This window comes from Aquila chrysaetos, chromosome 6 (assembly GCF_900496995.4).
Source record: "Aquila chrysaetos chrysaetos chromosome 6, bAquChr1.4, whole genome shotgun sequence".
NCBI classification, from domain to species: domain Eukaryota; kingdom Metazoa; phylum Chordata; class Aves; order Accipitriformes; family Accipitridae; genus Aquila; species Aquila chrysaetos.
The window spans coordinates 25,632,079-25,659,851 of record NC_044009.1 but is presented as its reverse complement, the minus strand read 5'-3'; the positions used below and the strand labels follow the sequence as shown (position 1 = coordinate 25,659,851).

The 27,773-nt window shown below is 37.7% G+C and overlaps 1 protein-coding gene across 1 annotated transcript in view; it reads right to left on the bottom strand.

Moving 5' to 3' along the window:
• The window catches only part of RAPH1 (Ras association (RalGDS/AF-6) and pleckstrin homology domains 1), a 100,263-nt gene that overhangs the window by 12,465 nt on the left and 60,025 nt on the right, over positions 1–27,773 (bottom strand). The window contains 9 exon segments of the mRNA XM_041124006.1: positions 408–550; positions 2,193–2,313; positions 2,927–3,025; positions 7,318–7,428; positions 8,660–8,803; positions 10,142–10,207; positions 11,920–12,041; positions 15,825–15,984; positions 17,291–17,368. Coding sequence (XP_040979940.1) covers positions 408–550; positions 2,193–2,313; positions 2,927–3,025; positions 7,318–7,428; positions 8,660–8,803; positions 10,142–10,207; positions 11,920–12,041; positions 15,825–15,984; positions 17,291–17,368 — 1,044 coding nt within the window.

Here is a 27,773-nt window from a genome sequence, read left to right as displayed (position 1 = left end):
AGATATACCTGCCTTCAGGTCTCAGTTATTCACATCTTCACAATGGAAAGATGTGGCTAGTTAACTGGAGAAAGATCTTAGTGAAAGAATTTCATTCAACTTGTTAACAGCTGATCGTTTTATTTTGTCTTTATTCAACATTAGTTTATAGGATTCTATGGGAAGGCCTTTATCATGCCTTCAAAGAACAGAGGGCTTCTGTGCACACACATAAGAGGAAGAACAGAAGGTTCCAGGGCTGAATTCCCTGAAAAAGCGATTCCTGAATAAACACTTATATGGCAGTGTATGTCAATAACAGAGTAAAAAAGAGAAAAAATCCCACTCAAGACAGAGGTGGGAGAGGTATCACTCTGTCTGGTACATTTTGTTGGGCGTTGGTTCTCAAACTAAAGTCTTCTTGTTACCTTGCTGGATTCCTCCAGTTGAGTGCCTCGTTTCCAGGCCTCGGAGAACATGGAGCTGACAATACTTTGGGAACGGACATGTCCAGCTGGCTGTGTGTCAGAAACTCCACTGTCAGACTGATTAGAATGATTTGATTGAGATTCTGTTTAGAAGAAAGTTAAGAAACAGTTAGCATATGTTTCTGAATGTAAGAGTAAAGTTGGTGTGCTTATAATGCAACTGTGTGACATTTATGGGTCGCACTTGTTAAACATGTTATCCCACCAAAGGACATTGTTGCCCCTAACTACTGTATAAGCTCTAGCTCACATCCAGGCCCTTGTTGTCTGGCAAACAAAACAGTGCAACAGATCCCTGCTATGAACCAAATCTGAAGCTCCACAAAGATGACAGCATGTCAGATATGCCGCAAAGTAAAAAACACACTGCAATTGTATAGGTCCTGAAACACCCAACAGCTCCTGCGCTTTGGGAAAAGCCCCATTTCATGCAATGCATGCAGCCTGCTCTCTCCAGCACTCCTTCCCAACACAACCTTAGAAACAGACAGTGGACATAGGTTGAGGACAGACAGACTATGCTAGCCGAGGCAGTAGTCTGCTTCTGACTGCTCCATTCAAGGGAAGAGAAGGAATGATGCGCATCCTGCAAGTAGCAAACACAGATAATGCTCTGGGTCCACAGGGTATCTTGAAAAGACAGCAGCAACCACTGCCAGACCGATTCATCCAGCCTGGCACCTGCTTTCTGTGTAGTCTCAAGCTGTCCTGGGGAAGAAGAGCATCTAGGCACAGGCTGGACTGCAGCTCTGGCAGAACATGCATGGCTGGTGGACTGTGGCTTAGCTCCCCGCAAGAAGAGAAACTTCATCAGAAAAACACCCAGCTTGGATGGAGAAATTGTCAGTAACTGAGAATTTACTGCTACGCCTGGCAAGCTGTGCCACACAGTTGAAGAAACATGGTGCCTTCCCAGTTAGGCTGAATTTGCTTAGCTCATTCTCACAGGCTACTTTCTGAACCTTTCCAATTCAGTAGCATTACTTCCTGACCTGTATCTGCAATGGACAAAACACTTTCACACAACAGCCTGTTTTCAATAACGGAACTTGCCCCTGAGGGTTCAGAATAACCTGGCGAAGTGTCAGTCAGCTCTGAACAGTGAAATGAGACTATATAAACCATTCATCAATTTTTAAACTGTTCTGTGCTACAAAAAAACCAGTCCCAGTTCTGCTGAGAGATAAACAGGAGCATATTACTGCAGGCACACACAGTTTGACACAGGAACAGAAACAGTGTTTTCAAAGTTCATCTCTAATGAGATTGTTTGGATCTTTGCCTTTGGGCAGGGACTATTTCTCTTTTTCCAATTTCAAATATTTCAGTCAACAAAAGCAGTTTAAGAGCTACACACACATGCTCTATGCATCATTAAAACATGTATCTGATTTCTTTTTTCAAATAGGTGAAGAGAAGAGGCATTAGGAATTTGAAAGGAAGTTTCCTCCTCTCAGTACCAGAAAAACATTCTTTTTTGGAGGTGAACAAGAAAGTACTGTATGTTCCAAATACACACACCCCTGCAAGTAATATAATAAAATAGGTTTTTATATTTTTTTTATATATATGTTAAACAAAGTCTATGTTTTGGACTAATCATAGCATAAAAGACTTTGGAGAAACAGTCCCATTTCCTGCAATAGTCTCTCCTGAGGTCTCCAGATAGCAGATGATAATAAAGGTGATTAAATCTTTCTATTATGAGACAGATCACATTATTACCTGGCAAACTAGATGAGCTGGAGCCTGACTTGATACTGGAGCTAGACAAGGAAGTCCAGTCATATGCCGATTCTGTTCTCTTCAATGCTTCCTGATAATTCATGTACAGTTGCTTCCCATACTAAGCAAAATGACAAACAAATTTAACAATTGTATAGGCTGTGTACCCTTTTAGGACTGTTGAGCTCCACCACTGGCTTCTCTGTTTCACCTTTTTTTCCCCCCAGAGAGGAACAACAGGCTCTTTGTTAAGGAGCTCAAGCAACATTATTTTTTTATTAGTGAATTGCTGAAAGAAAGAAAAAGAGTTCATTTATGCTAGAAGAGATAGTGTCAAGCAAGAAATGGGCCAATGAGTGAACTAAGCCAACCTGGGGATCTTAGAAAACAATTCTGTTTTCTCAATTCTCTTTTCCCATAAGCCTGCTTTTTAAAATCTGTAAGGGAGCTGGCTAAAATCTAGCCATGAGGTCAGTTAGAACTTCGTTGTGTGACAGAGGTGCAGCAGAAACAAGAAAAAAGGGCACAATTACTGAATTATGGTAACAACAAAGCCTAACAATTTTGCTAGGGAATTAGATATGTAAGAAGATCGTACAGTTCACATTCAAAATAGTTAAACAGAGGGAAGTTAGATTTAGCATGTATTTTGCTAAGTAACTATAAATGGTTTCAAACAGATAATGACAACCACTCATGACAACAACAGTGCAAGGCTGCCTAGAGGAGGTTACCTTAGCAATGCGGATGCCATTGATCCATTGGTGTAGAGTTCTTACATCATCACAGCAAAGATACTTGATATACTGGGATTTCTTCTGGATCTGAGGATGCTGCAGAAAAATTGTTAATCCTCATCAATACTTTAATAGCTAGGAGTGCAAGGAAAGCTATTTATCTGTTGAGGTCTATACAGACAAACTTAATGCTGGAAGCTCTTTAATAATAGTCTGTATCTGAGCTCACTTTAAAATGTTTGAGAGTACTTCAGGAGGTGGTAGTGGGGATTGCTTCACATGCAGATTGGCAGTGTGTCCGGCGTGCACTGATTTCAGGTTTGAAACACTAAGAAAGGGTGAATCTTTCAGTATTTTGGTGCTGTACCTTCTACCAACAGAGTCTTCTACACCCGTAAAGCTTTTTAGAAATCTTTATACTCTCAAGCCAAGTGGTCAGAACAGTGTCAGCTTGTAAAAACCTTTCCTGAACACAAGCAAGAGACTGCCAAGGCATAAAGAGTTGTCTCCTTTCACTGCTCTATGGACTAACTCACCACCTGAGGGAGACAACTGATATTTCACCTTCCTCTCACACCAAAACAAACCAGAGGAAAACAAACACACTGGTCTTCTCTGCTTTTGTATGGCTTGAGTGAGATGCTCCACAAACAACATGCTTAACAGTACAATTCCATTGTCAGCTTATAGAGCCTTCAAGGTCCTCCACCCTACTGATACAGGGCTATCATCTAAAATATTTGCTGCTCCCCCATGCATGTATAAAAAAGAAAAGGTGCTGTATTTATCAATTCAACAGTCAAGAAGGAAATGTGTATTTTTCAAAAATCAGACAGTAGAAATCATTCTGGATGGATTATTCAGTTGCTTCCTGTCCATGCTATAGAAGTTCCATGTCTCACAGCTGTTGGGGCAACTCTGAATGCTCAAGTTCTTATATCCTCTGGTAGCTTACAGTTCAGTGACACAGAGTTTTGCTAGATGACCATAGGTATTTAAGTTTTACTGGACTGTCTGAAACATGTATCAAAAACTTTTAATCTCTTTTCAGAATATTTTCTTCTGTTGTCTTCCAAACATAATTATTTCAAAATGAACATGAATATGTTTATCTCCATAAACAGAATATATATAACTCACTTCATTATGATATTAGAGAATTGTTTTCATTTTTCACTACCAGCCTCTTTCACATACATGTTGTATAACAAAGAAGAGCCTATAGAAGCGCAAACAATTACTTTACTGACAAACCGTCTTTCTCCTGGGCTTGTTCAAAAATTTGGTTTTACATAAATAAAAGAACCTCTCAGAAATCTAACATTTAGGACCAAGGAGCTAATATTATATACTAGCATACAAATGCTATACTTAACAATAGCACAGCACCTGTCTTGCACAGTAAGGTTCAAGATAAACAAAGGAAGCAAACATGTAAAGACAAATTCATTCTGCACTTCAGTGAGAATTGTCCTTTCAGTTTGTATGTGCCATTCACCTCTCCAAAAACATGTTCATGTTTTGCAGGTATTTCCCAGCGTAGTGAATATTTGTGGCACAAAACTGAGTTTCTATTAAAAAAACCCAACCTGTATGGCTTCTATACATTGGTACTAATATAAAACATCAATGTAACATTTTAAGAATTGAGAAAGGTGGAACTCAATCCTGCTTAATATAATAATTTGGTGATTCATCAGTTCCACACTGAAAACATAGCTTCACTTTGTCTAAGTTACCTGACTAACTCTACCCCATTAATTTACTTAAATAAAGGGACAATTTAGACACATTAAAATTTGACTTTAACATTTTCATGTCCTCATTTATGCTCAAAATGGCAACACTTTTTAAAAAAATCTACTTAGATAAGACTTAGTCTGGTTTACTCTGTGTGGTCAACAAGTCTGAAAAAATAACTCACTATTAACCTGTGTGGATGTGGATAGAAAGTGATACGTAAGCAGAATAAATCAATTTATTTCAAAGAATTTACAAATACCTACAAACACTGACATTTTTGCTTTTAATTGCATTCAATTAGCTGCGCCAATGACCTATAAGAACATGGAAAATATTTCCAGTTTCAGCTGTATGCTTTCTCCCTTAATATCATGTCCCATATTTGATATTCAGTATCTACCTCTGAGTGGGCCCAAATGCATGTTGCCCTGTCTATTGGAAGATGAAATAATTTTTTCACACAGTGGACAGGCAGCCACACACTCCAGGCACATAAAACATTCTAATGTCCTGACATATGCAACACCACATGAGCTACACATCAGGGAAGGTAAGAGGTCACAGGAAAACTGTAGGTGCAGCTATAATCATCTCTTGTTACTTGCACCATTTTCAAATCCATGAAGACACTTTAATTGCTGTGAACATATTGTGAAAACCTGTATTAAAATAGCTTTGTAGCTAGCTATCTTACAGGAACTGACACCATTTTGAACACTGTGTGGGAGTCAAGAGAGACTGGGAGATGAGTTAATGCAATTTAAAATAACTTGAAGTACTCAAGTTATTCATCTCAGGTCACTGCTTTCATAACATTTTTTCCTACTTGTTCTTTCTACCTGTCCTTTATACTCAGAAGTTTTTTCCTTTAGAGCATTCCCTTTCCCTCAGGTTGGGCAATATGGGTAGACTTGACTCTCTAATACCAATTTCTGCACAACTCTGGACCTATGCTCTGAGAAGACGGCAACTCCCTGAAGTTAGCATTTCAAGGGCTATTATCTCACTGAACCTGAACTGTTGTAAGGTACAGAGCTGCCAAATGGAAAAAAAGAGTTTAGTGTTATGTTTTAGAGTACGGTGAACAATTAAACAGACTGCTATTCATCAGTCTGGAACTAAGACAATTCAGGGCAATATGAAAGTGTTTACAAAGTCATGAGGACCATGGAGAACAGGCAACAATTGTTCACTAACTGTTCACTTCCTATACAAGAACTAAAGGAAAATGAAATGGAAAGCAACTGATAGTTCAGAACAAGTAAAAGAGCGTACAAGGTAAACCCAACTGCTGCAGCATTCTAAAAGTTTCTTAGAATCCCAGAGACAGGGCATATTTAAAGAGTAAGAACGCACATAGGGCTATTAAACAGCCAAGATCCACCTCCTGGCTCCCTAAATTTCTAAAGGCTGACAAAGTATTCTGTGGAAGTATCTCTGCAAGACTGTCCTGTATTTCTAATTTTTCCCTAAGCAGCTTATAAGGAAAGAGAAACCTAGTGAGCTAGATGAGTCCAGTAAAGCCATTCTGCTGCTGCTCTCTGTGATCTTTTTTCCTTCTCCAACCACGCAATCCACACAGAACTTCTGGCAGGTGGATGAAATCTGTCACCTTGATGGGGAAGAAAGTGATTCATAGCCATTTCTTCCCTCTACACTAGTCCCTGTATGGCAGTTTCTCTTTTTTTTTTTTTTTTTTTTACTGTATTTCTGTCAAGGAGGCTCATTACAACTCCACAGAAAATGTAGTTAAACACATGTGCTGGGTTTGGCTGGGATAGTTAATTTTCTTCATAGTAGCTGGTATGGGGTTATGTTTTGGATTTGTGCTGAAAACAGTGTTGGTAATTCAGGGATGTTCTCATTATTGCTGAGCAGTGCTTACACAGGGTCAAGGCCTTTTCTGCTTCTCATCCCACCCCACCAGTGAGTAGGCTGGGGGTGCACAAGAAGTTGGGAGGGGACCCAGCTGGGACAGCTGACCCCGGCTGACCAAAGGGATCTCCCATACCATAAGACGTCATGCTCAGCATATCAACCTGGGGAAAGAAGGAAGGGGGGGACGATCAGAGTTATGGTGTTTGTCTTCCCAAGTAACCATTACACGTGATGGAGTCCTGCTTTCCTGGAGATGGGTGAACATCTTCCCGCTGATGGGAAGTAGTGAACAAATTCCTTGTTTTGCTTTGCTTGCGTGTGTGGCTTTTGCTTTACCTAGTAAACTGTCTTTATCTCAACCCATGAGTTTTCTCACTTCTACTCTTCCAACTCTCTCCCCTATCCTGCCATGGGAGAGCGAGCAAGTGGCTGCATGGTGCTTAGTTGCCGGCTGGGGTTAAACCACGACAACATAGCTTTCTCATTGTCACTGTAACTTATGGCAATTTAGATTTCTCATGTGCAGATTGAAGATAATTTAGAGATTCACCATGAAAACTGACAGGCATAGTTTTCCAATTGTTACATTACTATAGGGAGTGTATTCTAAATTATAATCTCTCCCAAGATTAATATTGTGTTAATCAGCTCTTGCTCACAATTAGAAAGTGTAGTTATTATAAGGGACTAAGAATAGTGTGGAAATGTTTCAAGCTTTTTACTTGCTCTTTTCAGTATGAGAATTTTCAAAACAATTAACAACTTACCTTTAGCACTAAACAATAGTCTGTGGGTGCTTTGTATTTGTTCCGATAGTCCTGTCCATAGTAAACACTGACATGATCTAGCTGTAGAAAGCACACGAGATCCCGTGAGACCTATTAAATACAAAAATAATCATTTACAAAATATCTTTATAAGAAAGTCACACGCACTGATAAAATCAGTCTAGTGTTAAGATCCAATACTAATATAAGATCTAGTTAAGGTCAAATATTAGTTTCCGTCTGATTCGAAAACTACCAATACAAGAAGGAGATACAGCCATGCATAAACTCTTGCATCAGACATTCATTTTTAACCAGATATCCTCTTCAAATTCAGTCTGGGTTTTTGTGTTTTGTCTGCATTTTGCCTTTTGACAACATTTTTACACCAGACTACTAATTTTTATTCAGAGTTGGTATCAGGAAAAAGTAAATAGGATTGGCTGACTGGGAACTCTTTAACAGCTGTTGGTTACATTTCACCTTGGTAATAATCAAGGTGCCCAAATTCCAGTGTGACTGTGAGTAAAATTCTAATGATGTTTGGCAGTGACTGTAGGGCACAGAATTTCAACAGGCTATCCTGTGTATAGATTGTTTTAACAAAGCAAAAGGCTGTGGAAAGAACATCTGAGATGTATTCAGCTCTAAAGGGAGCTGGTGCACTGACAGACATTTCCTCTTCATTGCCAGCTGTGTGGGAAGTGGACTTCCTCTACTGGGGATCAGTTGATGCTGTCAAGACTGATGGATCCCTGGACAACTTGAACTCACAGTAGTTCAGCCGTGAAGCTACAATACATTTGTAGCAGCTTTCTATTTATTTTTCATTATTGATACACAAGAACAGCAGTAAGTGGCAATGAAGAAATGGTATTATAATTACCAGTTTCAAAAACGTAGCACAAATTGGTCCGAAAAGAATCCCATTTGTATGAGCTAACTAAAACCAATGAAATTATGCAGACTGATTGTGGAGTTGGTCTGATATTTTATGATTGGCACTTGCGGTGCAATTTGGTCCTTCATCTGAATTCTGCTTGAGAAAAGACAGCCTCTTAACTCCACCAATCATTTTTCCTCAAGTGTTTCTGAATACCTAATCCCAAGCTCACTCAAAAAGCAGACCCATGTCATCTTGTATTTTTAAATTTGGGGTTACACCCTTCAGATCAAGTGCTACCACAGTAATTTACACAATATTTCCATGAAAAAGCTGCACTTTTAATTAAGGGATGCAGCACTAGGCAAGCCACAGCTAAGCCAAAATTTAAGGCTGACTCTTGTGTGCATAGTTCAGCAGCAATAAACAATTCAGGGAAATTGCTTTAAAACAGCATACCTTTGCCTTCCCTTTAGGGACATAGTAGATTCCAGAAGCTCGAAGAAGAAAGTAACGTTTCTTCCAAGACTTCTTACCATCCTCTTTCAGCCACAAAACTCCCTCAATCTCTGGCACGGTTACAGAACTTCCACAGAAACATTCCTGCCGATAAACACAGTGGTTTGGGAAGAGAAACAGACAGAACATAAGCATGCAGTGGTTTGTTTTTAATGACTGAAATCCTGAAATTCTTTATCTAAGGAATGCACACAAAACTGGGACAGCTTTTTTTTTCACGCAGTGATATGAATTAGAGATTCATTGTAGAAGCTATAAGGTAATTCAGACAAACACAATAGGGGACCTTAGCATCTTCTCAGCACAAGAATAACAACAAAAATATTAGCAGCTACTATAAAGATTTTCTAACCACTGCTTATCAGTAATAGATGCCCCAACAGCTTTACTGGCTTTAAAGTCACGAGGTCGCCTTATACATATAGCCTCATAAGTCTAAGTATACACAAAACCTAATTCCATATCCATCAGATACAGCTATAATTCATTCCATGAGTACTTTGTGGCTACTAACTGTCAACACTACAACTTCTGTTAAGGTTCTATTTATAAAGAGCTAACAGAGGAAAACAAACACTTTAAATACAGTCCAGATTCATATGCAGCACAGAGATTTATAAGTAATCCTAGAAGACAGAAAGAATTAGGTAGAATTACAACCCTCTGCATGTCGTGGCTTCAAGCACCTTTTTGATCCACAGTATTCACATGACCACTTATTAAAACCCATATTAATAATATACTAAGAGCATGCATATGGTACTTAAAAGTGAAATTGTATTAAATATAATCCAAAATTAATTACCCCAAATATTTACTTTTGTGTAACTACTGAAATCATAATTATTATTCTGGAAATCAAGTGGAAGCTATGACACTTCAGCATGGGTATGTCTCTATAAAAATGTCATATTTTTTTTTGTTGTCCTTAGTTCTATTTAACATGTTCGATGTTAATTGACTTCCTTCTCTGTCACTCATTTTTTAAATTTAATATTTGGTTGTTTATTTTAAAATGGAATTGAAACAATTTTTAACTGAACCAATGCTACAGAATTTTGTAGAGAATAACAATTTGGAGAGTACTAGTAAAAAGATCTCTACCACCACAGGTCAAAAAAAACCCAGGTGACAGTTCTACAAGTATCGACTGGTTTTAGCCATAGTTACAGATAACCTCATTTTGATTATCACTGTGCATGGTATTTTATTTATTAAACAAAATAAAGACACATTTTTATTAACTGATTGTAACAGTGTAACATTAAAATAGCCATTTATCTCAAATGTAACACATTCCATTCACAGTTGTTCCAGAATTACATTCAGCTCCATCCACCAATTTCAATCACCACAACCTTTTAGAGTTTAGCTTCCAGCTCTGGAATGACCACTATGCCCTTTTTGTTTTGGCAGTCTTACCTCTAGCAGCACCTCTTTATTTCTGTCTGCCATCTCAGAGGTTTCTTTCTTCCCTAGAAGATAGTTCTGTAACAAGAGAAAACTTAATATTTCTATAGGCATTCTGAAATCAAGCTGAGCAACATTTCTTATTTACCTTTCTGTAGCCGTAAGAAAAAAACCCCAGCTATTACCTAAGAACAATACATTAATTGAACACAACTTTGTAGTCCAATTGAAACTATCTGTCAGACTGCTAAATAATACATGGAACTAAGTTATAACCACCTTGTCCAGAAATACCAATCAGTCCATTCTCTTAAATCCTATGTAACAGCCTCACAACAACATTGTCCTGGCTTTCCACAAAACAAACAACTGCCTGGTACAATGCATTCAGAAATAAAAATACTATGAACTTGAAAATCCCACAATAAAAATACTAAGAAAAACAGAGATCTTTAAACCTGTTACTTACTCCCATTACTTATGTGTTCAAAGAAGCACATACAGAAACAATGTACTTCTTTCCACCTTGCCCTGACAGTTTTGCTGAATAAAAATATTTATTTTCATGAAGAATTACTAAATACTCCTTGTCTTCTTAAAAGGAACCTAACTACACATAGGTACTGTATCTTATTTAATAGGAAGTTTTGTACTCTCCTTCAGCTTGGAAAGGACTGCGACAACGAAAATCTTCCTCTTCCTAACCACTAGTTCTTATGCTGGAAAAAAACCAATATTCACAAAGTTTAACCAGGTCCGTATTTTAAACCAAGGAGAAATACTGGGTTTATGCTGGTACCTCATTCTTGTTGACAGTGCCCACCATATGTACTGATAGTAAACATATCAACTACACGCTTTTAAAAAGAATTTAGAGGTTTGCTGCTTCATCACAAAGCACTTGGTTTAAATACTTGCTTTAAAAAAAAACTAAAAAAAAACCCCAAGTACACTGATGGTGTCCCAAAGGATGAGCATGCAAAACTGATATTCAGTTTAAATCCAAGAAATTACCACATAGATGCCATACAGATATACAAATAATCTATGACCCCAAAACGGAATACATTAGGTAAGAGTTAAGCAAGAGATCAAGTGATATTATACCCAGTTTTTTTCAATTCAAATTCTTCAAAGAGCCACCTTCTGCTTTTCTGTATCTTTTCCTCCACTCCCTTACAATTCTGAACTGCTGCCAGATATCAAACCTGTAGCTACGATTTGAGAGGAGAGAGGCATTTGAGATCATTTGAGGGAGAAGAGGGGCCTTCAGTTTCCTAGTCAGGGAACAGGAAACAGCTGAATAGAGGCAGGTCTCAGCTTCCACAGGGAGCGCTCTTCTCTTCACTTGCCATTTGACCATGAAGTAGCTATTCTCTTAGATTTTCTCTTCCCCTTCTTGCCAGCAACGTAAGAATACACAGTGGAGAGGCAGTACTATTAGTAATATCTGTCAACACCTTTCTTGCATATTTACATATTTGACCAGCACTAAGTGTTGTTGTAAATGCCATGAAATCGCTTGCATTCATCTCCATTAAAATTACCCACAAACACATTAGCAAACAGGTTGCTTCAGCCTATGGTTTTCTGCTAGGGACTTGGATTTTATGCCAACCACAATGTGGATTATACATGGTGCCGAAATGTAAAGTTGCCTGGCATTTTAATACATACACAAGTATCAAAATGAAAGTATGGAAATGAATGCTACCAAAAAAAGTAGGAAACTGCGATCAGGCATGCACGCATGCATGCACACGTGCATTCAACATGAATCTCAGTCTTACCTGGGGATTCTTGAAAAGTGCATATTTCTCTATACGTTCCACAAACATTAGTTTGTTTTGACTATCTCTTGTCCAGTTCAGAAGATTTTCAACTAAATTTTCATGATCTTCAAAGATCCTTTCTGCAGCAATAACAAGAGAGCAAATACATTTGAACCTGTCACATTTTGTGATAGAAACTACTCTGTAGTCATATCTGGGAGACAAGGCATATACATAGAGAAAATAGTTCAAGGTCTACTAAAATGAGGAAGAAGTTTACCCTAAGAAACTAAAATAACTCAGTCAACTTTCAGACACACCTGGTTTAATTTTACACATACACTCACTCAACACTCACTTCTGTCTTTTCAGGCTTATACTTCCACCAATACGTGAAGTGTTTTTCTATTTTTTTTTTTTACCTGACAAAGCCTACCATCCCACATGAACACAACAGACTCAAATAATGACATTTCAAATGTTATGAGTACAAATAAGAAATACTTATATGTACTCTGGTCCACACAATCCCTGGAGGAATTCTTTAGGCAGCTTTTTCAGCACAAAATTTGTTTCTACATCCCCAATCACCATTTCACTCATGAAGGAACAAAAAGAGTAATAGACAATGATCAGAGGGAAAACAAAATGCTTCCCAAATGCAGAATACCCATGGTTAGTGGGAGTATTGTAGAAGTCTGAAAACTGACACTGTCTATTTCTTACAATCTATCTTGCTGAATAAATGATGTATCAACAATGGCTTCTGAGAACTCTGAGCTTTGACTCTCTGTTGAAATAGTTATCACTAGTACAAGATACTGAAAATAGGCAAAAGAGAAGAGAGGAAGAAAAAAAGAGGAAAACTTACTGAAATAGTACAGAAATATCTGAAAACCCTTATTTTAAAATAAATAAGGAAAAATACATCTTTGGGAAACCACTACACCAACTTTCTCCTCCTTTTAAAGACCCTAAAGTAGAACCTTGCTTTCTGCCATTTGTTCCCTCTTCACATAGGCCACACAGTGGCATTTCAGCAAATTATTTCCTTCAGAATCTTTTGTCACGTGCTTGACCTTTCAGTGAAAGCCGAACATGTTTTTTTTCCACAAAATCAATTACACCACATTTTTACAAAGGGTATATATGGCACTGATCACATCCAGACCTAGGAGCTATCACTAATGAAGACTGAGATGACAGATGACATCTCAATGTCTTTGGTAATTAAGAATACTAAGCAGCGTGAATGCAACAAAATGTCATCTGTAGAGAATGAATTAAGGTTTGAGATGACAACACAACATTAGAAAGATCGCACTGAGACCTAAGTAAGAAGATTTCAAGTTACAACTCACGACTTCCATTAAGCTCTATCAGCAACACAGCAATACTGTCTTCCAAGAAAGTAAAAAAGGTGTTACCTAACAGAAGAACAAAACAAAAAAAACCCGAGGACTGTGATACAAAAGCTTAAATCTCACTGCAGCCTCATTAGTGAAACTGGATAGCTTTCAAAACATATCAACTGTTATTACAAGAAGAACAATAACTGAAATCAAAACACAAACCAACTTATTCACTGAGTGTATACATACCCATAGTACGTAAAACTGCATATAATGCAACGTTCCTACTATTAAACATACTCTCTAAAATTAAAACATTGCAACTCACAGATACTTCATAGACTACTCTGCTCTAACTAAAAAATGAAAACAACCTTTGTCCCAACCAAAAGAAACCTTCCACAGTTGTTTCTGTTACAAACTTGCAGGGTAAAATGGGGCAAAGCATTTCATTCTGCATTCTCGAAATAGTATCACTGAGTTCTTCTGAAAGTACATCTAAAGCTCCTGGTTAAACCATTAGAGAGTAACAGCTGGCCTTCTAGTTCAAGTACATGTACCTAAACCAGACTCCTCAAAAACTAGTTAACCACACACATTTGAAGCAGACCACATAAAATGCAGAGACAATCAGGAACTCCACAGGCCTCATGTCTTTCTCCGCAGTTTGTTAGCTTAAAGTTTTCATTGCATTTTTTTGAACTGCGCAATTAATGAGCAATCAACTGACAAGACAACATGGTAAAATACACTGTGAAGGTACATAGGTCTTCTGTGGCTCGGTAAAGGAAAACATTATAATAAAGGAATTCCTTCCTCTTACATAGGCATTGCCAGAAAATAATGTTTCAAAAGATGAACCACTGGCAAAATAACACAATACAATACACAATAGTACATTGGGGGAGGGCTTTGTTGTAATCATTCTTTCATCTGTTTTTCAAGTTCCAGTATAAAATACATGAATCAAACAGGCTGCATTTTGGACTGTCTTTCAAAAAACCACATATGTGAAATCTATGAAAAACTACTTAACAGTTACCCTACCAAGGATCAAGGATAGCCAAACTGAAAAACGAAAGAGGAAACAGAATTCTACCTTCTTGCTTCTCTCTTGGGGTTAACATGTTGTAATCTGAATTTAAAATTCTGTAATTATAACAGATGTTGTTCTTTAGCTTGAAACTCTTTCAATACAGCAGTCAAATTCTGTCATTCCCAGTATGTCACTGAGCCCATACAATAGGGTATGCGTGTACTTGCAAGTATACCAACAAGAGAGATTTGTTAACCCTGGTTTCATGTCAAAATAATCTTAATTTAGTCACACTGTTAATTTGGATAAACATAAGTTTATCTTTCTGTCTGCAGCCTAGCTCTTTGTTTCTAACAAAAGTTGAAAATATTTTTTCCAGTATTTTTTTCCTTTATTCTTTCCAGGCTGTACAGTGAATGCAAGTGTCTTACAAAAGCAAATCTAGGATGGGAAAGACCCCTGGCTGAGCCTTGAGTTCAGGATCCTGCTACATACACATACAGAGATTTTTCAGTGATAGAAACATAAAACTATTGCAGAACTAATAAGGTTATTTATTCGTATTATTCTCATTGGTAAAATGTTACAGAATTACACCTTTGATTTTTATATACCTAATTTGGATTTACACAGAATTTGTGCAAATTCTTTCTGGCTTCAAAATCAGGCAACTTTTAAGATTTCATTTATTGAAATGTTAAGGTTTTGAGCCTAGTAAGATGTTATTTTTCATATGAAAGGTAGAAGATTCAAAGGATACCTTGTCACCCTACAACAGCCTTTTTTGTCTAACAATAAGCAAAGTTAACATGCTACACAGCCTGAAATAGAAAGCGTTTTACCAAAAGAGAGAGGAAATATTAATTTGTATTTAAATTTGAAATCCAGAAATATGGCTTCAGTTCTGGGCTTTTCTTTAGTCAGCAGGTAAGGTGCTTAACAGCTCTCTGATATAATTCTTCTCTGATAATGGAGATTAATAATACCGTTTTTCTATCATTTTTCCCCTGCTCTTCCATTCAGATGCTATATCTTTTGGCTAAATGAACAACTTACATTGTGGTACGTGAAATGCAGCGCAAAGGAGCTTTAACTGCCCTTAGAGCCATATTGCTAATTGCATTAAAATATTTAACAGAAAAAAAAATTTAGACAGCTTTTTGTAATGAGAGTTATTAGGATCAGTACAAAATACTGTTTACAAAGAGGAAGATGCACGCTAAGTTTTTTAACCCTTACCTCCTTCTGTGGGGAACACATGAAAACCAAGAGGCTTAGTGACTAGACAGTAGTAAAATACCTATATTACACCTTAGAATTTAGACATGCTTTTAATATGAAAGAAGAAAACATTTCCAGATCATTCTGAAACAATTTCTTTCATGAGCTCTACTACATGAATGAACTTTTACTACATGAATGAACAGGATGATGAACATTATGAATACAAGAATTTAAATCATTCTGAGGACACAGATATAGACAGGTGTTACATCAATAGTTAAGAATTATAAATGTTTATAATTATTACTTACCCATTTGCAATTCAGAGATGGTTTCCACCAATGACCAGTCTAAACTGTAACCACAATGTGATTTGTCCATCAGATTGTCCAATACTTGTCTCACTGTCTGTCTCTCATCCACCATCATTGTTTTTGAGCTGTCATCAGACATATGGACTCTGATCACCAACTATAAAGCAGAAAATTAGGAAAACAAGAAGGATTCATTTCCCACATTTCAAATAAAAACATGTTTTTAAAGATCTTGTTTCTTTTTCTAAGGTTTTCTTAAAATAGCATAAAATACTAAGTTCAACCAAAACACTCCCTCAAAATGTAAAAAGCCATAAATGATGGTTAGATACTTGTATCATGAACACTTAACAAGACACGGCTCTCCTTCAGTATAAAAGAGTAAATACAAAGGTCTTCCCAATACAGTGACAATGTGCTTTAGTCGTGTGTTAAGGAGGAAAAAAAATCCCTCCCGCCAAAGTGTCCCGTTCTGATTAATAAATTGTCTTTGTGACAATTTTTCTCACGTATCTAGGTGGAACAAACATAGATATAAAGTTCTGCACAACCTTATACAGAATCAGAATTTTTCAGATTTGCAATTCAAGCTTTCTGCCCGCTTCCTCCATATTTCTAAAAATGCTGATTATGTAAACAATATAACTATACTAAATCTTCTTTTTCTGGGGAGTATGAAGCATTAGTGTGAAAGAAATCTGCTTTTAAAACACAATGGCCATTTTTTTTAACCTATCAAAAAACTTAAGACAATAGATTCTTCTTGCCAATCGTTATGCTTCCTTTTTTACCCCTTGTTTAGCTGGAAAAGTTAAAACCTGCTGGTTGTAATACACCGGTTGGCTTGTTAATTCCCATCTTCCAGCCAGGACACTTTTTCAGCTTTTGATATAAAAACACTAAATGTAAAAAGGCATTTTAATCTACTGAAAAACTCCAAACATAAAATAAGAATGGTAAATTTCAAAGGAGCGCTTTATATTGTTTGATAGTGCATTAAGTAATGTCAGCAGACTTTCTCTATTTGGTAACCCCTATCTGTAGCCTGGAATGCTTGTATTCCATTTATCACTGGAAAATCCTGCTATGCATAAAGGGAAGGGGTCTGTAAAGAAAACAGACCCAAATTTTAAACGTGTGACTGCTTAATATACAATCTCAGGAGGCTGGACCTTCATTTCAGCTCTGGGTAGAAGTTGGCAAAGTCTTCTCAATGTGCACTAGCTGCAAAATAAGCTATTATTTAAGAAAAACATAATGTTATTCTATATTCCAGGATTTTCTTGATTAGGTCCAGTCTAGATAAGAAAGTACATTATCACTCAAGATGAGAACACCACAGTGTTCCTATTTTATTTAGGGCAACTTAAGGGTGATAGACACAAATGAAAAGAATTTTGCCTGCATTTTCCAGGGGAATAAGCATAAAATAAAGATCTTATAAACCAGTATAAATAACTTACCTTTTTCACTTGTGCCTCTTTAATCTTCTCTAATGCAACCCTAATCTTCTCTGCTTTGATTTTAGCAGCCTGTTCCTCCTAGGGGGACACAACATACAGAATTCCAGTTAACACAAACTTCAGTCCAGTTTTAGTGGATTTAATTTTGTGGCTACAATGCTTTAAAACATAAACTGAAATGCTGATTTACCCACCTATGAATCCTCAACTATTTCTTAGTGATGATGAAGACTATTATTTTTTAAGACAAAAAGTGTTACTGTATAGATCTAACATTTAGAAATACAGCTGCCATTATCTCCAAAAGAACATACTGGAGGTATATGTTTTGTATAGACATATTTGGTATTTCTTTGTTCTTCCATATTGTAAGTAGCCTTAAGCATTGCTACCAAATATTTTAGCACATCGTGCATTTACCATCATAGATTTGGACAACACATATTCCACAAGAGTGTACAATCAAGCAGACCCAATAGATTCAACATAAAACATAAATAGCACACTGATAAGTATCAGAATTTAACAGCACACAGAAAGTATGGAAAACAAATCCTATAAATAGGATTCCACACTTATGTGCATTGGTTTGGAAGATTTTAAACTATTAAATCTGTTTGCAAAAAGTAAGTAGCTTGAACACTCCCTTTACCTCTACTAAATCCAGGCTGTGTTTCTCCTCACTTTAATTATTTTAAGACACATAAAGCAAACAAGCATTCTTTTCTCTGATGCTCTTCTAAGTAATTGGTTTTTGTTACAACTGGAAACACATTAGAAATTCAGATAATTTAAATCTGTTCTATCTGCTGATGCTAAAGAAAACTGTATATTGTAAGACTAGCAATACAATTTTTAATCTGGAGTGAATTGATATTTCTCTTGAAAGCGGATTTGAAATACACAGCTAAAGAAAGAACCACTCTTTTTAAGACACCATAGGCAGGTTTCAGATTTCAGAAATCTTAAATTGTAGATGTTCATTGTGGCTAATATCTAAAAGCATTATAATTATTTAAAAATATCTAGAAAAACAAACAAACATATTAAATAAACAAATTCCCTCCAAAATATTCAATCTCCTTAGAAAAGAAAAAAAAAGATTTTCCTCAGATCAAAAGTAGCACAGCCCATCACAACACTCAGCATGCCATAGACATTTATTCTGCATTGCTTTCTTGCATGAATTTAATTCTTGGTTTCTTTACCATGTGTTTAGATGGTTGCTTTTCTCGTAAAAGTCAAGATTCAGCAATCCTGAAATCCACAGAATTTAATTTTTCCACTTCTCAGTGAATTATTAATATTCCTATCAACTGCTAAAGGGCATTCCCTATGCTACTTATTGTACTCTTACTTAACAGCTTTTGCTCCCTCACACCTGTGACCATACTATGCACTGGAAAAAACATCAGCTAGACAGGACAATAGGCTGCCTTGTGAGAAACATAATTCTTTTCAATAAAATGAACAAGTAAATTGACACAAGCAGAAATAATGTGAACTTGAAACATTATCTGGGAACACAATTACCTAGGAACATAGGTTTTTATTAGTCTACAGGGAACTATGGCTTTTTATTCACAATAATGATGGTGTCACGTAGCTTAGAAAGGTTAAATCAGATTAGCATTCTATTAAAAACAAACAGTGCCATGATACTTAGAATCACTTAAATGTATAACACACCTAGAATTCTAAAGCATTCTTCCTCTTTCTTAACATTAACTGTTTCCATCTGTAGAAATAAATTATTACTAAAAACCAAAGCTTTAAATACTTGTAATTTTCTAAAAGTGATCCTATGCACATATGCATTATGAAATCTGCAAGAGCAAAAGAGTCTTTTATCAAACACTTGTAGAAACTGTAATTTATGGTTTAAAAAAGCTGCTCACTAACCCAACCGTAAACCTTTATTGCTGTACAAAGGTAGACAACACATTTGGTTTTGCTCTTCACTAAGGTCAAGCAGCACAATTTTCCACCCCATTTCACTGTACACCTGTGCAATGCAACTATCTATAGCAAACCCCAGCAGGAGCACTTTACAGCCACAGCGCACAGGCAGCAACAAGAGAGCAAGCAACAAGGAATCACTTGGAGGCCTCTCATATACCTGCGCCAACAGAGCTACAATATCTTTGTTGATATCAAAGTTTATAATCCATCATACCCTAAAATGCTTTTAAAAATACATAAATACGTAGTCCAAAAAACATTTTGAGGATTTACTATTTGAACGCCTACCAATTACTTTTCATTTCCCACTCAATTTTAATGTGGGTCCAGAGATCACAATTTCTTATACTTTACCAGAGTATAACAAAGTCAGTTTAAATTTAAACAAAACCCCAGAATTATGATTATAAAAATAAGAACCAGTTTCAACCAACAACAAATGATAAAAAGAGATCAGAATCTACTTACTGGAAATGCACAGAGGAAAAGGAAGCAAGAATTAGAAATTTCTGAAAGCACATATTAGTCAAGGATTTTAAGTTATTCAAGTTTTGCTTTATAGTTAGTACTCAGGCCACCGTTGCATCATTGCTGATGTGATAAACAATGTTTCACTAGAGCAGAAGGAAGAACTATCTATTTTGATTACTTAATAAAATAATAACCACACAATTCTTCAAAACTCACAACAATTTATTCTAATTCTCTCCTAATGCCCCAAGAAAACAGCCACCCACATCCCCTCCCCATCAAAGCCACCCCAAAACTGCACTCAGACACAAACACAGGCTCTCTCCTCCCCCGTACATGGAACCAAGACACCTCCTCAATGGGAGGAAGCATGTGCAATCCATCGACTTCTTCTAAGCTAACATCATTTTTCATTGCACTTGGAGAAAGGTGACAGGTGGCAAAAACACCCGACTGCAACTGTAAACTATTCAATGCCACAAACTAACAAGACCAAGACACACAGTCCAATCATGTTTAACTTAGGTATTTATTTCCCCTTTGCTAGTAAATCCTTCTAGTAATAGTGATGCGAGTTAGGTTGCTGAAGGGTCATAAACATGCACGTAAACAGCAGGACTGCTGCCTAGGTCATGGTTTCACTAGTGGCATATACCAACGTAAATCCCTGCTATGGCTGATACACCTGCCTCCCTTGCACAGCATTACTTCTCAGTTATAGCATAGTGCTCCTGTGGCCACACAGACAATTCAGTCAGGGAACTGATCTCATTGAAAATTAACACAGCAGAAACATTCAGCAGAATCCACTCCTTGACAAGACTGCCTTTATGGTCACATACATGCTATGGAAAAGCACGAAGGAGATACATACATATACCCACTGCACAAAAACATAAAACAAAGGCGTGTCATTTCCACCTCTCATGAGAAAAGGATATTCTCTTTTAGTAGCAGTACAAATCACTGCAAAATTGCAACATAAATTCGTCACTTTAATGGGATGACTTTGGGAGTATCATTATACTTGCATTTTAAAGCTTTGAGCTGAGATTACTTTTGGTTATGGAAAACATCACACCTGATTTAAAAGAATGCTTGGCAACATATTTACATGAAGAACTTCTTCATCCAAAATATACTAACATATTGTGAACTAAATTTGAAAGAATACAGCTCTGCAATGCAGTGGTCTTTAATTTATGACTTTTTCTTTGTATTTTTATATCAGAACTCAGTTTCCAATAATTTTAGCCTATATTGGAATGAATAACCCCCAAAAATCTCAAGTTAAGATTTCCTTAATATAACGACAATCACAGCCTCCTGCCTTGGTTTCCAGTTAAATGTGCAGTTACAAGGTATTCCAGCTATATTTTAACATTAAATATGCGAGATGTGTGCTATGACAGAGCTGACCTTGCTCAAATGATTTTGTGCCTCACATTTCTACGTTAGGGTTTTATTTTTTGTTTCATTATGCATTTTTAAAGTGTCATTAACTGATCCCTTTTACAGAGATCACAGGCAGAATGGAAAAAGAAGTGGGGAAAAAAAATCACTTAAGAAAGGTTACAGTATTTAGGAAAGCTAGTAATTAAATGATGAGACTTAAATAACAAAGTCCACATTTCACTTAGGTTAGCAGGGTAGATACACAGATCACAAGATGCATAAAAGAAGAAATTTCTTTTATGTTTAATATTTGGAATTCTTCTCTGAAGTCTTTCTTTGAATGCAGATAAGAAAACTAAATACACAAGTAGCACTGACTTCTGAAGGACTAGAAGCAGGTATCCATTGTTTATTTTCCCAGCTACAGCCTAGCCTCAGGTAGAAAGGCAATCACCTGTTTTGCAAGGACTCTCCTTCTTGCAGAGTTTTTATTGAAACAGAGGTTCCTGTTGCCCGAGAACACCATATTAACGTCTCAATTTGTACCCAGTTCCCCAAGACTTCAAGACATTTTTATTAGCCCCATGTTTAATGTGTACCAATCAGAACATTAATCACATGAATGAAGTGTTTTCTGTTGGTTATTTTCATTTATTATTTAAAAAAAAAAAAAAAGGAACACTAGAACAAGTGTGCATGTGATCAGCACTGGTAGGGGAAAGCTGAATGAGTGAATATTAACAGCAGTTCTTCTGTATTTCTCGATAAACTCATTAGGACAGGCAAAACAACCCTACCCTAAAAAACAATGTGTGGCAACGGTGGCACAGCCCATTTATAAACAGTGAACTTGTGTTTACAGTAGTTGTTCATGGCCATTCTTAAAAGTTATGTTTTATTGCATTTCTTCTCAAAATAACCCAGAATAACCTGTATCTGAGTAAAGCAGAAAGGGAAACAAGACATTACTCTCTTCCAAAGCTCACTAAATGTGAGTGTACAGCAGTCATTTTCCTGGTGAGGGGTCCATCCTCCCTAATGTAGACTCATCCTACATTTCCTCCTTCTTCCTTCCCAACTTAATATAGCGTTTTCTATATCTCTGGCACATGTCTGACTTATTGTCACCATATTGTATTATGTTAATAAATATGGAAATGCATGTAAAGCAGTAGTATTGTTTTGGGGGTTGTGTCTGAGAATGTGTCTGAAAAGTTTTTAAATATTACAAGGACACTACACTGGGGTGGTACCATATTTTTCCTTTGTTCTATTTCTGTGCACCACTCACAAACTTCTTGCTATTAAAAGCCTAACTCCAACACAGAAGATGGCTTCTGAATTGGAGAATTTGGAAAGCAGCAGTTACATTTTAAATGCATCTCAAAGTCACACTGGCCCTTGTTACAAGTTCCTACAGAAGGGATCTTTCCCCCCCCAGTCTATTAGGGCAAAGAAGGAAGGCCAAGAGACAGGTGGCAGTTGCTTATGAACTTAAATGGATAATGGCATCTATGAATCTCTCCAGAACCTCCCTTATGCTTGATCAAAATTACCCAGTACTTAAGCTTATCACACTCTCCCTATGATCTTGGGCCATACTACAACAACATATACTATTTGGCAAAGTGTTAATGTTGGAAGTGTGATACAAAGAAATTTTCACAGACAAACCTGGCAGCGCTACTTCTTATTAAAGAGAACCACTGTGCAACTTCTACAAGATCAGAATTGTATTTGCTTGTAATATCATTAAACCAGCTGGTTGGGAAGAAAGACAGTAGCACCGCAGTTATCTCAAACTGAAGTTGAGGAAGAGAGGATGCAAAACCAGTACCTCAGCTACCTCAAAGGATGAGGAAAAGCAAAAGTTAAGTTTGTCCATATCAAAAAAATGTGGATGTCCCTATCTCTGGGAAACCTGTTTGTCCCAATTTTCACAGAATGGCTGAGGTCATCTTGTCCAACTCCCCTGCTCAGAGGCACCTAGAGCCAGGAGCCCAGAACCAGTGTCCAGATGGCTTCAGAGTATCTCCCAAGGATGGAGACTCCACAACCTCTCTGGGCAACCTCTGGCAGTGCTCAGTCACCCTCACTGTAAAAGAGTGTTTCCTGATGTTCAGACAGAGCCTCCTGTGTTTCAGTTTGTGCCCATCACCTCTGGTCCTGTCACTGGGCACCACTTAAAAGACCCTGGCTCCGTCCCATCATCTTTACAGCCTCCCTTCAGATATTTGTACACATTGATGAGATCCCCCGAGCCTTCTCTTTGCCAGTCTGAACAGTCCCAGTTCTCTCAGTCTCTCCTCACAGGAGAGATGCTCTGTCCCTTCATCATCTTCGTGGCCCTTTGCTGGACTCTTTTCAGTAGCTCTGTATCTTTCTTGTACTGGGGAGCCCAGAACTGGACACACTACTCCAGGCGTGGCCTCACCGGTGCTGAGTAGACGGGAAGGATCACCTCCACCCACCTGCTGTCAACACTCCTCCCAATGCAGCCCAAGATACTGTTAGCCTTCTTTGCTCCAAGGGCACACTGCTGGGTCATCGTCAACTTGGTGTCCACCAGGACCTCCAGGTCCTTTTCTGCTAAGCTGCTTTCCAGCTAGGTGGTCCCCAGCATGGACTTGTGCACAGTCCTCCTCAGGTGCAGAACTTCACACTTCCCTCTGTTGAACTTCGTGGGGTTCCTGTCTGCCCATGTCTCCAGCCTGTCAAGGTCCCTCTGGATAGCAGCATGACCCTCTGCATCACAGCCACTCCTCCCAGTTTGGCATCATCAGCAAACTTGCTGCGGGCGCACTCTGCCCCATCATCCAGATCAGTAATGAAGATGTTGAAGAGGACTGGACCCAGCATTGACCCCTGGGGTACACTGCTAGTTACTGCCCTCCAACTAGACTTGGTGCCACTGATCACCACACTCTGGGCCCAGCTATTCAGCCAGTTTTCAGTCCACCTCACTGTCTGCTTATCCATCTCAACCATCAACAGCTTGTCTACGAGGGTTAGCTTGTCTATAGGGTTAGGGCAGAGCACCTAGAGACCACCTAGAGGGGTCATTGGAGCGGTGCTGGAACTGGGTAGCCAAAGGCAAGCTGGAGCAAAGAGATCAGTGCTGAGGAGTAGTTTTTGGTGTGGGCCAGAGGTGGGGGAACTTAGTCCAAGCCTGAGCCAGAAATTAGGGTTAGTGTTTGCTCCATCATCCAGACCATTAATGAAGATGTTGAAAAGTACTGGACCCAGTATTAACTCCCGGAGTGCACCTCTGGTTAATGGCCTCCAACTAGACTTCATGCCATTTTGAAGGTATGCTTCAAGGTATGACAGAATATAATCTTATTCAGCAGAGACATACATTCTGCTGTCCCCCTGGAAGACTACTCAAACTAGATTTGACAAAGCTAGTAGCGATAAAGAAAAAAAACAAAATGCATTTGCAAGGAAATTCACTGGCTCTCTATCCCTTGAAGCATCCATCTGCACTAGATCATCTTCCTACTTGCCTCTGAATAGGACCTGTCTTGTAACAGCTCTAGGCCAGGCTCCTCACTGGGGCTACCTAAGGCAAATAGGTATAGGAGAAAAGGTACTAGATCTGGGACGAGGCAAAAACAAGAAAGGGGAAAGAAAAAAACACCAAAAAATCCCCAAACCAACCAGAAGAGAGAATAGGCCTTAGAAACCACAGTAAGGAAGTTTGATAGTGGAAAGAAGATATAACAGATGAGGCACTAGGACTGACTGGTAAGGAGTTTTAGCTGGACAAAAAGCTCGACTGATAGACGGAACAGGGCAGAAACACAGATCTGAGAACATAAACTGTTTGTCTAACAATGTATCCACAATAGCATATTATAATTCATTCCAAGACAAAGGTGACATTAAACCTACACAAGAACATCACAATAATCATGGCAGATTAGTACAAAGCAGCTTGTTGAATAAAAATTTTATATCGTAATTTTCACAGTTGCACAAAATCCTGCTACTAACCACCTACACCCTTTTTGTGGTTTCCAGGTGTGGCCATCACAGCTTCCTCAAAAACTGGCTGTAGGAAGCTGGAGTTTTCAGATCATGCTTACATCCTTGGCAGATTAGAAATCAATTGCTGTATTTTTAAACTGCATTTAAAAAAAATCCCAAACTGATGTTTCATTCAAGAATGAGCACACCTGAATCAGATTGACCTAAGATGCACAAAGCCAACTTCACAACTGATTTATTCAAAGGTCTGAAGGGATTAGAGTGTGTAGCAACCAAAATCAACAAAGCAGGGGAATCAACATTCATAAGAAGAATATTTGCCTTTTAGGTCAACAAGAAAAGAAGAATGAAGTGCTAGCTATTTGGGAAGAGAAGGCATAACATGATTCCTTTTCTCCAGATGCTGACATACATATCTGCAGCATTACATCATTAAATCACCATCATCTGGCTTCCTGAATGTAGTTTCAGCTTCACATGCATCAGAATGGTAGAAGAAATGGTAATTTCAAAATCCAACATGTCACATTTCTATTTCCTATTTTCATGTCCTAAACTGGAATATATTTGAGCCCTGAATACTCTCTCAAAATTATTTGTATGTGCTCTATATTTCACAGCCATAAGCTTAGTTTTCAGTATTCATTTGATGGCTTAATCCCAACCCTATAGGGAAACAAGCTTGCAGATCTGACATTAAAGATACATTGCTTTATTTTCAATATTCAATAACTTCACTGATATGCTTTCACTTCTTTCTGTTTTCAAAAAAAGGGGGTTGAATTCTATATGAACAGCAACACACGGAATTACGTTTAAAAATTAAGAGACCACCACAACAAATATATCATTTTCTGTGAGATCTGCCCTATGCTGTGACAGGAACTGTGTTTGTGCATGTTTGTAATGCAAAAGGAATCTAGTCCATGACTAGAATTTTTACAATTAGTTATATTACTAGAAGGCAAAAATGGTACTATCATTCTGCCAAAGTGTCTCCAGTCTCAATATAAGAGGTAGACAGATCAAAGAAGGGGATGAATACAAGAAATAGTAAGACAGTAAGAAATAGTTGACACACCAGAGACACCAGCATAGAGCTGCAACATGATCCTACAGTTAACTGATCTAACACCTTGCTACAATTGCAAGGAAAAGCCTCATTTCTTTGGACTGCTTCTCTCATACTGCAGCTTGTCTGACGTTCCAGCAAGCTGAAGAGATCTAAGTGGCAAAGTGGACTTCCATTTCATCATTTTACTAAAGATATTTCTCTCTGCAGGAGGTCAATAGAGAACCAGTAAGTATCCACACCAAGACTGTGTGCTCAGTAGTCAGAAGTAGAGGGCACAGCTGTACTGAGACAGTCCTAAACTGAGCTAACAACAAACATTATCCTCAGAACATCAGCAAGCTCACCAAAAGCACCTGGCTCAAAGGGCTGTACAGTCTAATAAGCCAAGTCCAAGATTTATAAATCCAAACATTTAACTTCAGGATTCTATTAGAATCACTGTTATGAGGTAGTCCATGGTCATGTGACACAATGGACTTAAAATTTTATGCTTTTTTGAAATTGAAGTTCCATATAGTAACCAACACTCATCCCATGTATAAATAACCAGAAGGGAGGATATGAAAACACATGGAGATGAAAGAGGAAATTATGGTTTCTCTTTCTGCCACAGCCATTGTTAATCTATTTGCAATCAAGCAAGGTTTGCTTGTTTGCTGGCTGTTTACTTTGTTGAGGGTGCAGGGGCAAGGAGCTGACGGGGGAATGGAAGAGGTATGGTCTTAAATTTTAAGCAAAACAATCACAAGAGCAGAAAATTACTTGGGTTTGGCTGTTTATACTCCTCTAGAAGACAGCCTGAAAATTTGTTGTCAAGACGCATGCTGACCAGTTTGAGAAGAATGCTAAGGTATTTAAGAAAAAGCAGCAAACGAGTTCTAAACTTTTATTGGAAAATACATACTACTTATGCCCAGCACACACTATCCTTATTGTTTTGAAGCCATCAAGGCACATTTTGTCACTTCAGGCTTGCCTGAGGTTTCTATTCTAGAGTGTCTATTTTAGAAAAATAACACAAGGAGTGGTTTGCAGTAGGTAGTAGCATCAGACATATCTGACACCTCAGCTACTGAACAAAGTTTTCTCAACAACATGAAGCTGTATGTTCTTCATCCCAGCTTGTTTCTTCATCAAGGAGATTTATCGCTTGCTCCATCCCACCTACTCTAGTTTCAAAAGGAAGAATGTATAGAAAACGTAATTCTTAACAAACTGAATGGCAATTTGTGCTCTCTTAATACATTGCTGACCTCTTTCCTGTAAAGAAAATTAATTTATAATCAGGATTTGTACATACCTGCTTCATTAGACCACTGTGTCTTACTAGGATATTCTCCCCACATTATACCAAGACAGCATTTGAAGTGTTAAAAAAAAAATCCCATTACTTACTACGGTTTATCTTCAATACAGCAAGTGAACTTCTTTTAGGGATACTACTGCCTTTTAACAGTACTTAATACTCCTACATATTTTCCACAGTTGTGATCTTTTTTATTTTTTGAAACTAGTGAATGGGAATAGGAACAAAAGAACTTCTAGCTCAGTACATTTCCTTTTCAGCTAAGGCATTTTACCTGCTGACAT